We start from the raw sequence: 11,088 nt of genomic DNA on the forward strand, positions 1-11,088 counted from the left end.
TAAAAGTTCCGTTGCAGCTATATTTCGTTCATGGCAATTTATGAACAGCAATAAATACAATTTTCAATCTAAACCTCAACCATTTGTGCTATATACAATAGTAAAATACTATCATTGACGCTGTAATCAAAAGACCTGTTTTCAATTTTCTGCTCCCCTATTTTCCTTGGAAAGCGCCTCAAAAATAAAAGTGAAATCTTCAATTAAAGGAAAGAGACCAATCGCCGACAATTGAGCTTTGATTCGCTGCAGATTTATAGTTACCCTTCTCTGTTTCTTGCCATTTTTGTGGCCGTCAAATAATTTGTACTCTGATTTGTAAGAAATTTCTGAAGAATTAAACTCTTTTCATATTATTTTGCTTATCAGAAAAGAGATCGCCTACTTTTCACAAGGTATCTCAAACCATAATCTGTCTCTCTAAAGATATTCTCTCTAAAGTATAATATTTTCATCATTTATTATGAATATATTACCAAGAGCAACGATATGGTTTGCTGCTCAAAAGGAAGAGAGAAGAATAGAATAGTGCCCGTTTCCGTTTTTTTCGATTTAATTTGGCTGAAAACTTGTCATAGAGGAATGAGGGACATTGTCACGTTATCTGCTCAATACTGTTGGTTCCTAAATTAGGTTGCTCTTCGAACAAATGTTATGGCATCCCCTTTTCTTCTGTCCCGAATGTCGACCCGCCAGAACTACGCCCCTTTAAGTTCATCAACTGCATTGAAAGACATGCATGGTTAGGGTTGGGCCAGACCAGACAAGTTATGACGTCACTTAAAAAAAAGATTGAGTTCCTTAACCGGGAAAAGGGGTATTTTTTTGGAGAAAAGCTAAAACAATTCCCTTCCACGAGAAGTCAAAAGTCGACTTGTACCAGAAAAAACTGCTTTGAAGAAAAGCCCTTGCTAAACTCCAGAGGGTGTGGCTTGAGCGATAACTTTAAAACGCGATTTCCCGTCAAAATCGTGACAAAATTCCAGTGAAATTGTCAGTACCCCTGTATCGCCAAAGAAAAGCTTTGCAGGGGAAAAAGGCACTATATATTTGTTTCAGCAAAACAAGGCATCCCTCTTTACATGCGTTAAGGTAATTATTTGAACCTACCATTGATAACTTAAAGTGGCTCCCATCCCACCACTTTTACACTAAATCTATTTCAACTAAATAGGAACTTGGTGTCAGTTCTTGGATGATATTTACTTTGTCTCTATATATATTAAGTCAATGTCTATATATAGCTCCAACTTTTTTATATTTCTTTCTTTGCGTTTTTGTTGGCGGACGAGATCCTTACCGTGAAGGCATTATACACAATCCGTAAAGTCTTACTGAAGACAACAGAATTTCTACTTTTGAATTAATTGAAGAGCGGTTCTCATTTGAGTGGAGTAATTCGAATGGCTTTGGTTTTGCATCACCTGGCTTAGTGATTGGCCAAAAAAAAACCACGTGTCAATTTCCCCTACCACAAGGCAGTAAGTACATCGGCAGCTTGTTCAGTGCCACACATTTTCCCGCGTTCAGCCCCACCTCTGTCCATCCCCATTGGTTGATTTTTCTTTATTGTCTGTGGATGTGTATGGCCAGTCTTCCAATTTCAGTGCTCCAGTGGTCGTCATCTTGAAATCGGCTAAACACGGCAACGGTTTTCGTACTGTCACGTGACTATATGCTGTTTGACGTCATCGTCTTCCTTTTGCCGCGCCTGCCGTTCTTTTTCAAGTTCACACCAGCGGTTTTTATTAGACTCTGCTCCTTCTAAGAGAGGCTTCATCTTGGGTTGAACTGAGTTAAAGCCTAGGGTCAAAAACCGCAAAATTAAACCTCCGCGACTAACCATGCAACTCAGCAAAATCCTACGCATCCTACCTTAAATTAAGTGTAAATCCATGGCCGGAGTACGAAATTCCTCTGGGATGAGGGGATTGGAAGAGAAGAGAGAAGTGGAGAGAGGCTCCCAGAAGCTTAATAATGGTTTATCTTTTCTCCCAAACAAGCAATTCAAGGAAGGACCTCAAATACAAGCTTGAACAAGTTCGAGTTTGAACACCATATTAATGAAGGAATTGGGTTTTTTCGGGTGGTAATCATTACATTTTGGCGAATTTCTTAAGTAACGTAGGATTATTACCGAAATCATATCACCACTGGCATCACCTGCGAACAGGCTCTAATTTGGGAAAAATGTTTGCCTTGGGTTGCACTCAAATGCCCCGCGAAATAGCGCAAGATTGGGGCGAGCTTCGAAATGTGCATGCTTCTTGGTGAAACTCTCCTCGTACACAACTCCCGAGATAGGACGCAGCTCTTACCAACCTCTAATTTCAATGGATCCCTTTAGGACGCAGTTCAATTGTTTCTAGGGTTAGAGCACAACTACTAGCGGTTGTCAGCATGGTAACGTAAGGAGGCACAACCTCGTTCCCAGGGTCTTCTCGCTTCTTCCCTCGAGCGAGGAATGAACTTGAGGACCCTGGGAACGAGGTTGAAGGAGGTACGGCATTTTCATCCATTTCATTCAGTTGTATTTTTCGTACTCGCATAAGTTATAAAAACTGAGGTCATGTGCAAACATGACTAAAATATTTTTCCCTTGTGAAACCCTTCGTGTTGAGCACGGTTTTCTTAAACGAGCAAGACATAGTTTATACGAGAATCATTTTAAAGATCATTGTCATGCCTCACCAAATGAAATTTCAGTTGAGATGAAAACATACCTTGAAGACGGGAATTCCTGTTGATTCAAAGAATTGCACTTGAAGAGCAGGGAGTTCATCAACTTTCTGCCTGTCCATTAATGCCTGCGAGGAAATTAATCACATTGGGTTGAAAATACTTGATAACAGAGACGATAAAGCAAGGCTCCGCTGCCGAACTCGTCCGTTCAAATAGCCACTAATCTGGGGCAGGTTACTCGAAATCCGGTTAACGCTAACCGGTGGTTAAGAGGCATCAAAACCTATATGTTTCCATGGTATTTAACACTGATTTTAAGACAAGAATGTTTGCAATTATATTGTTCTCTCTGGTCTTGAAAACAAGTTTAAAGAGCAGCTTTTCAGAGTGAGCGTATCGTAGGGCGCGTTCGATTTACCGTATTCCGGAATAGGAATGTATGAAATAGAAGTTAGAAATCCTTCGTGTTTATGGAGATGCACACTGAAATTGTCAAACACCCGCTAAAATGCTATTTTAAACATATCTTTGTTATCTTTGTTGCTTCAAAACGCCAAACATACAGTCTAAATCATCACTCCACGTATTATTATTCCGGAATACGGTCAATCGAACGCACCCGTAGTTGTTTGGACAGAACAAATTTCGAAACTTTGGAGACAGGCAGGGCCAGTCTCCCAAACATCAATAACTTTTTGACTCCGAAAACATACAGGGGCAGACGGACAACTGCAAAGGGAAATAGAGTCGCAGACAGGATTGGAGAACTTCCTGTACAAGGGAACCTCCGGTGAGCTAGGTCGTTTAGTTGTATAAAAAGTGTCTTCCGACACGTCAGCTGATTCAACAATTTATTATGGTTAATTGAACGTGATAATAAAAGTATCGCTGGTGATGTTGTAAAGATGGCACGATTATTTCTTGGCTACGAGCGAAAGGACAGTCGAAAGGGAAACGGAATCTATATAATGCAGGTCCAATTGACGGCTCATTTTGTAATTGTTTGCAAACACTAATGAAACTGCACAAGGGAGGGGGGGGGGGAGGGGCAAAGTTAGTGATAACATAAATTGTTAGTTTGGAACTAGTCAGAGAAAGTTATTTCTCTGTGCTTAGAGAAACAATCGCAGCACGATGTGGATGCGGTCAACATACTTACAGATGGCTCCATTTTGAGAGTGGTTCGCTCGAGATCTCCTTGCTGGAAGAATTCGCTTGTCACTAAGTGAACAACCTGCGAAAAGAAAGGAGTTTGATGTCGGTGACCAGTGACAAGTCCTCTACTGGAGGAAGTCCTTAGGTGTTAATGATTAAGCCACTCTTCTCGGGAATTTAATTCACTTTTGCACCGCTGATCGTTTCTATGAAAGCAGTTTAAACAACATTAGACTACACCGGAAAAGAACGATTAGCCGAAGGCTTCGTTACACAACACTTCAGTAATCATTGGCTCTGTAGGACATCAAAAAACACCAATAAACTCTTCGCAGAAAGTATTAAGGGACATGGTCTCTGTCATTGTGGACTGGCCCATTTATTTGGAGGTTTGTAAGAAGCACTTGACTGTGCGAATACGAAAACCGTGAATACTTTGATTTGACTTTGACATTTACCATTGCGCAGCAACAAATCAGAAGCCACATAAAACCGCAAACCAATTACCGTTAGTGGTTGCGGTTTAGTTTTCTCCTTTGCAGGAGGCGAACCTACGACCTTCCCATTACTAGTTCGGATGCTCTACCTCGGAGTTATAGGAGACTCGCCAGTGGTGACTCGGGGATACTCGAAAAAAATCCGAGTGCTTCTTTGCAGGAGTTGAACTACGACCTTCCGATTACTAGTTCGGATGCTCTACCTCGGAGCTATAGGAGACTTGCCAGTTTCGCGGAGATACTAGGAAAAAATCCGAGTGCTCCTTTGCAGGAGTTGAACCTACGACCTTCCCATTACTAGTTCGGATGCTCTACCTCGGAGCGAAAGGAGACTCGCCAGTGGTGACTCGGGGATACTCGGAAAAAATCCGAGTGCTCCTTTGCAGGAGTCGAACCTACTACCTTCCCATTACTAGTTCGGATGCTCTGCAACTGAGCTACAGGAGACTCATGGGAACCCAACCATCAGTCGAGTTTCACGAGAAATACGTCCTGCAAGTTTGACTTTTGCACAATCGTAAATGTAAGCAGCAACAGAGGAAAAAGGCAGAACACACCTCTTTCTGGACTTCCCAAGGTTTTGTTGTTCCGTTGAGATCACAAGCAGTCATCATCATCGCCCTAAAAAAGCAAGATTTGTTCTCTTTTCTTTCACAATCTAATAACTACTTAATGAACATCAGAGCCTATCAAGACATCTTGAAAATGTCACGCGCCGAAACTCTATTCTTGGTTTTTACATGACGTCACGGCGGCCATGTTGGTGTCCCCTAAACAAAGAAACGGCGGCCATGTTGGTGTCCCGACCCAATCCTCCGGGAATTGAACTCTATTGTGACACAAACGTTTTCTTCTGTTTTCGTTGAAAAACATGGCTGTTGATCACGTGAGTGCAAACCTTAAACCAACAATAAAACCTATTTACCCACGACATCAACCGTCACCTCTAAGTCATCTCACTTTAAAGCAGGAAAATAATCTTTAAAATATTTGAAAAGAAAGGGAGTTCAATTTCCCGAGAATTAGTTTAATGCACTGGTATACCTACATGCAATCGCTATGACGTCATGTTCATACACCCTGTGAACACTCTTCATTAGAATATTCTACGCAAAGAACACTACTGAGCCATGGCACGGTTCTCTTGCATGTTCACAGTGTAATACAGAGAAAAAGGAATGTCCAATCCGTTACAACAATTCCGCTCCTTTAGCAAAAATTCATCATTAAAAATTATTATTATTATTATTATTAGTAGTAGTAGTAGTAGTAGTAGTAGTATCAAATAATTAACATCATTAATTAATGGCTGTTTGGTTATTAATTACTAAACATTTATCATTATTATTATTATTATTATTATTATTATTATTATTATTAAAAAATTATTAAATTAAACAGTAAAACACGACTTCGCAAGATTTAAAGAGCATATGTAACAAGAGTTGTGCTGTTTCCTTTCATAAAAAATGTACAAAAGTAGTTCTCTGTCATCTTTAATCTATGCAGTTTTTACTTGAGCATATCTCTGTGATCTGGAATCGACGGATCCAGGCCTCCTCTTTCAACAAGCGGGAAGAATATCGATCGCTGCCTGTGTAACGAAACAAATGGAGTAAAATGGAGTGATACGTTTAGATAACGATCTCGAAGCCGTCGCCGTGGTCTTCCCTAATGGCGTCATGACGACACCGAAACATCGTTCCTTTTTATCGTTGTCTTTTGCTTTCTTATGTAAATTACCAAAAAGTTTTAAAATCATTTCGCTACTGTGATTCCAAGTTGGTCGGAGTGCAAATTATACGGCAACTATCTGGTGATTGAGCTGGTATGCACGGGATACATGTTACAAGGAAAATAAAATTATCTTCGGGCGCTCACGTCCTCGGTCAAGGTCTATGCTCGCGGTCCATGCGTGGGGGATTTTTAGGAAACGTGAGGCGCTTTCCTTTTGTCACAACTGGCCGGCCAGACCCGTCAGTTTGCAAAGAAAATGCAGCAATTTGAAAGAAAACTTGCATGATAATCCCTCGCATTCTTCTGGAGGAGTATAAAACATCCTCGAAGTGTATTAATTTGAAGGCGTTGTAGAGTTAGTCCTTCCAAATACTTGGTCTGGCCAGTCAGTTCTGTCAAATGGAAAGCGTTCGGTTGATGTTCGCGGGAATTTTAGGAACGCGCTCGCGGGCGATGGTCGCGGGAGATGGGTGAAGGCGTTAGTCGCAGTCGATGACCGCGGTCGTTGGGCGCGGTCGTTGGTCATGGTCGATGGTCTCGGTTGTTCGCCGCAGTCGATGGTCGCGGTTGATGGTCGCGGTCGCGGTAGCAAGTAGCATTAGTGATTTTTAGGAAACGGATCCCAGGAGCCCGTTCTTAACAAAAGCCTGAAAGCTTTCCGAACCCAAAAAACTGTTTTCTTAACATATCTTTCACAGAGGAAAAAGCATCAGACGCTTTAAATAACACTTCAACTTGCTTCGTCTCTTGCTATAAAATCTTTCCTTTTACAGCAACATATTTAAGAACATACCTGAAATTCACAGCTAAATCCGTTGACAGGATAGAGTGCTTTATGTAGCTAATAATTTGTCTATATTCATCTGCATTGAGTTTCTGAAATATGTTGTGGCCCTTTTGAAGCAAATCAAAAATAGACAAATTAATACGCAAAAGGCAATGAATGTTCGTCCCAGTTTGAGGCACCGTTACACTTTGCAACTTGTCTCGCATCGCTATCGTGAGACAAATTGCACGAAATTTTGCCCATTGTAACTCACTTTACATTGACCAAAAACGTTGCGAACTATCTTTCGCAACGCACATCGCAAAGTTGCAACAAAGCCTCAAGCATTGCGTAGCGTATCCTGTGCCCTGAAACTTGTATCGCGATGTTTCTTTTTGGCATCAGCCAATGAAAATGTCCGTTTGACCTCACGGGATCATCAAAAAGGAAAAAAAATTCAAGGAAGCTTGTCTAGTAGAAAACCCGTCGAGCAACTAATCCTTAACTTTTGCAATGTTGCTTATTTTTATTCATCTTTTGTTCATTGTTCGTCTCCTCGGTTTCTGAAGACCTTGATCGTTTATGGCTTACTCGTTTCTTTGTTTTCTTGCTCATTTGTTCATTCTTGCATTCGTTGCCACTTTATTCTTCCACTTGTTCACTTGTGCACGCACTTGATCGTTTTTTGATTCCTCTATTCACTCGTTTCTACCTTGTTACTAAATTATTAATACCATTTTCATCTCAGTTAATGTTCTGCGAACAGCCATTCATTTGGGATCACTAACCTCTGTGCTGAGGATAATAACAGCATGATTAAAGTGATGATGCTCAAGAGTAGAAGTCGTGTAAAGCTTGGCTAATGGCGAGTCTGTCCTGCGAACAACACAACAAAAGAATTCGACCAAATGAGAATTGAACTCTATTTTTATTGCAAATAGTTTCTTTTGTTTCATCAAATTAGCATCCATTCTAATCACGTGAGTGAAAACGCTCTATTAACGGCGTACAACGCACTATTTTCGCGAGTTAATTATTTTCCCTCACCTCGTCCAAGGGACTTTGCACAAACTACAAACTAGGGTTAGATACAAATGCTCGAAAATTTGAGCATTATGCTTTTGAGCGTCACTCCTAAAATCATAGCTATGTTGGAAATTATGCTCGTGCCTTAGCATTATGCTCAAAGATGCTGGGTGAAATTTGCGCAAAAAAAAAGACAAAAAAAAAGGGCTAATATATTATTTCATGTTGCACTCTCAAACTTACAGGTCTGGGGAGTCAGGCATAAAGACTTTTGGTGTTGTTATTAACAGGATAATTTTATCAACTTTTATGCTCCTAAACATAACTATTACGCCCGCACTATGTTCAATGCTCGCACCATAGTATTATGCTCGAAATAATGCCGGCATAATTTATCTAACCCTACTACAGACCGGCAAAGTTTTGTTAAGTGGTTGCTGAGTACACCACAACATTTATTTGCCAGTAGATAACTCACATCAGTCTCTAACCGCATGGAATATGGTGGAAAAAAAGCCGCCTTGCATTTGTTTTGATCATCTTAAACTATCCTGCGTCTGCATCATCAAACCCAAAATGCGTGTGGAAATACAATTACAGGGATGAAGTGCTTAGAATACAGGGTCTTACTTCGTTTGAAAAGCATTGTTGGTTCCTCTGTGATCCAGGTCATGGCATAAACAGCCGACAATCAAACCAAGACATTCCAAATTGCTGAGATACTTGTTCATACACCCCGTCTAACAAAAGGAGATGAAACCAATTACACTTACAGCAACAAAACCTTAAAAAAAGCAACAGTATCAAGCAGGTTTGATATGCTTCCTCAAACAACAAGATTAAGGACCTTTTGACTGCATACGAAGGGATGCTAGGGGATGCTAAAATGGCATTCATTTTGCTGAATGTGGTATTCCAGAGTCTTTTCCTGACCACTGGCTGAAGCTACTGTTATGATCTACAACCTCTGTTGACAATTTCAAACGCAAGGCTAAAACACGTCTTTTACTTCGACCTTAGAACTCTAAAACATATTATGATTATTTAATTTTTTACCTGAAGTCATCTATAATCCGTCTTAAATTACATTTTATCATTTTAACTTAACAAATTGTCAAGTGAAATAAACTCTCGGAACGCTTCTTAGATCAAAAATTCGAAAACTCGGCGGCGCTTTTTAGCTTACTGGTTCGTTTTTTTTTTCCGACGAAAAGTCCAAGACTTGACTACAAAAAATGGCACTGTAACTAGACTCTACAAAACTAGTTTGTTTTCCTTCCATATATAAAAAAAAAAGATGAAAAGTTGAAACTCTCCCGCTGGGTTTCTTCCGCTAGATTTGTTTCTTTTCAACGGAAATATTCGGAGGACAAATATCAATGCAGACAGGGGTTATTGCGTGATATTCATCCTGTGATTTTACACAACGTGACGTAAGATAACCAATAAAATCACGCAAGAATTAATGGATGGGTAATAAATACTACTACCTAAAACGCAGGTATCACGCAATTTCTTAAAGCGAGAGACAAGTTAGAACAAGTCAATTTTCATGATTCTACGACAAGCAGCAGGCTTGCGTTTGGGTTTACTGTTTCCACTTATGCCCAGGATTGACGCTAATTAGATGCACACCCAATTTTTGACGTACAACACGAATTGTTCCTATTTGCCAGTCTACCCATTTCCAAAAGTAAAGTCAAGGTAAAGGTTAAGCGTTATTCTTAGTTTAGGGTAAATGCAGCTGTTTATTGTTCCTTGAGCAGCTGAATTTGAGGGACATTTTGTGACGTTAATGGGCTTTTTTCACATGGCGACCATTTGAGTCCCGAGGGACTCAAAACTTGAAAAAAAAAATTTTGAGTCCCGAGGGACTCAAAACGTTTCTTTTGCATCCTCGCTTCCAAACACATCAACTAGAGGCTTGGGGGACGAACTCCATTGTCTTTGACCAGCATGGACGCCGGGTGACACAGGTCCATCCCGAGACACGAGCGAAGAGGAGCAAAGGAACACTTCGTGACGCAACCTCGTTCCCAGGGCCTTTCTCCGCCAGGTTGTTGGTGCAACATATCCTCTACCTCTGAAATGACGATTATCGACAATTCGTAATTTTTCCTGGAATGACCTGTTATCGTCAATTTAGATTACTCTGTCCCAGGACTTGTGGTAGCAGATGAAAAGAAAAAAAGTAAAGTTGCATCCCTGAACGGGATTTGAACCCGGAGTACCCAATGTGAAGGAACTGTTTTCATCCACTTAACAACTAAAGATAAACTGACTAATTAGCATATATAAAATCATTGCTGAACGGTGGTTAAGTCTAGTACTTAGCTTTCTCTTTAGGTTTGGTAACCGGCATTTTTTCCTTTTTACAGCGGCATTCGGAAGAAAAAAAATCGATTAAAAAAAAAAAAGTGTTTTGTCAGTTAGCGATGCGGTAGTTCAGTGGTTAAGCGAAAGGGTTATTAATAGAACATTCCCAGGTTCGAGTCCAGCGAGTTTAGGCATTGGGGTTCGGATTTTAAAAATAGATATTCATTTCCCATAATCCCTATCAAGCGCTAAGCGTCCTAAATTGACGATAATAGTCAATTTAGAGAAACTTAGGAATTGTCGATAATGATCATTTCAGAGGTAGAGGTGGGTTGGTTGGTGACGCTTGTTGAAATCCGCGTGCATGTAATTAGGGTCAATCCTGGAAATAGCTGATCCAAGCACACGTGATGCTAAGTATCTCCAATACTTTTTATGTCCCCAAGCGGTTTTTAGAAAACACAAGATCAAAAGCAAACAAAATCCCTATCGTACCTGTAGGATACAAAACATGGACTGCGCTACATTAAATGCGTGTCTCCAGTTATGGTATATTACATTTCTATAATTCTTGCGAACTGTTAACAGCCATCTACACAGAACCTGAAATGTGAGAAAGAGACCAAGACGCATCGTTACTCATTTGTAAATATGATTTGAACCGTCCAGAGTCATGCGGAGTGTAGCCCTGACGCCGTAATTTTTCTTCATGTGAACACACAATGAAGCATCTTATCAGACTACTTTAACGTAGTCCATAGCCAACTGGATACTTCTTCTCTTACGAAATTCAGAGTATTGTCATCTTTTGTCACAACCTTTGTAAGCCCATAAGGTCTACAAAATCAAAGTTCTGTGCTCGTTTACAAGTAATTATTGTATTTTAGTTTAAAGTCGCATTTTTCTATG

At 40.3% G+C, this 11,088-nt stretch overlaps 1 protein-coding gene across 2 annotated transcripts in view; it reads right to left on the reverse strand.

The window, feature by feature from the left end:
* The window catches only part of LOC138012776 (dual 3',5'-cyclic-AMP and -GMP phosphodiesterase 11A-like), a 32,852-nt gene continuing 21,764 nt past the window's right edge, over positions 1–11,088 (reverse strand). The window contains exons 14-22 of one of the 2 annotated variants that reach the window (XM_068859666.1): positions 10,675–10,782; positions 8,494–8,603; positions 7,626–7,713; positions 6,865–6,965; positions 5,851–5,928; positions 4,892–4,955; positions 3,842–3,916; positions 2,724–2,807; positions 1–1,803 (exon numbers count right to left, since the gene is read on the reverse strand). In XM_068859666.1, coding sequence (XP_068715767.1) covers positions 1,777–1,803; positions 2,724–2,807; positions 3,842–3,916; positions 4,892–4,955; positions 5,851–5,928; positions 6,865–6,965; positions 7,626–7,713; positions 8,494–8,603; positions 10,675–10,782 — 735 coding nt within the window. In that variant the 3' untranslated portion in view covers positions 1–1,776. Of the gene's footprint in view, positions 1,804–2,719; positions 2,808–3,841; positions 3,917–4,891; positions 4,956–5,850; positions 5,929–6,864; positions 6,966–7,625; positions 7,714–8,493; positions 8,604–10,674; positions 10,783–11,088 lie in introns of both variants that reach the window. The other variant, XM_068859667.1, reaches the window with a different exon arrangement.

This window comes from Montipora foliosa, chromosome 8 (assembly GCF_036669935.1).
Source record: "Montipora foliosa isolate CH-2021 chromosome 8, ASM3666993v2, whole genome shotgun sequence".
Classification (NCBI taxonomy): domain Eukaryota; kingdom Metazoa; phylum Cnidaria; class Anthozoa; order Scleractinia; family Acroporidae; genus Montipora; species Montipora foliosa.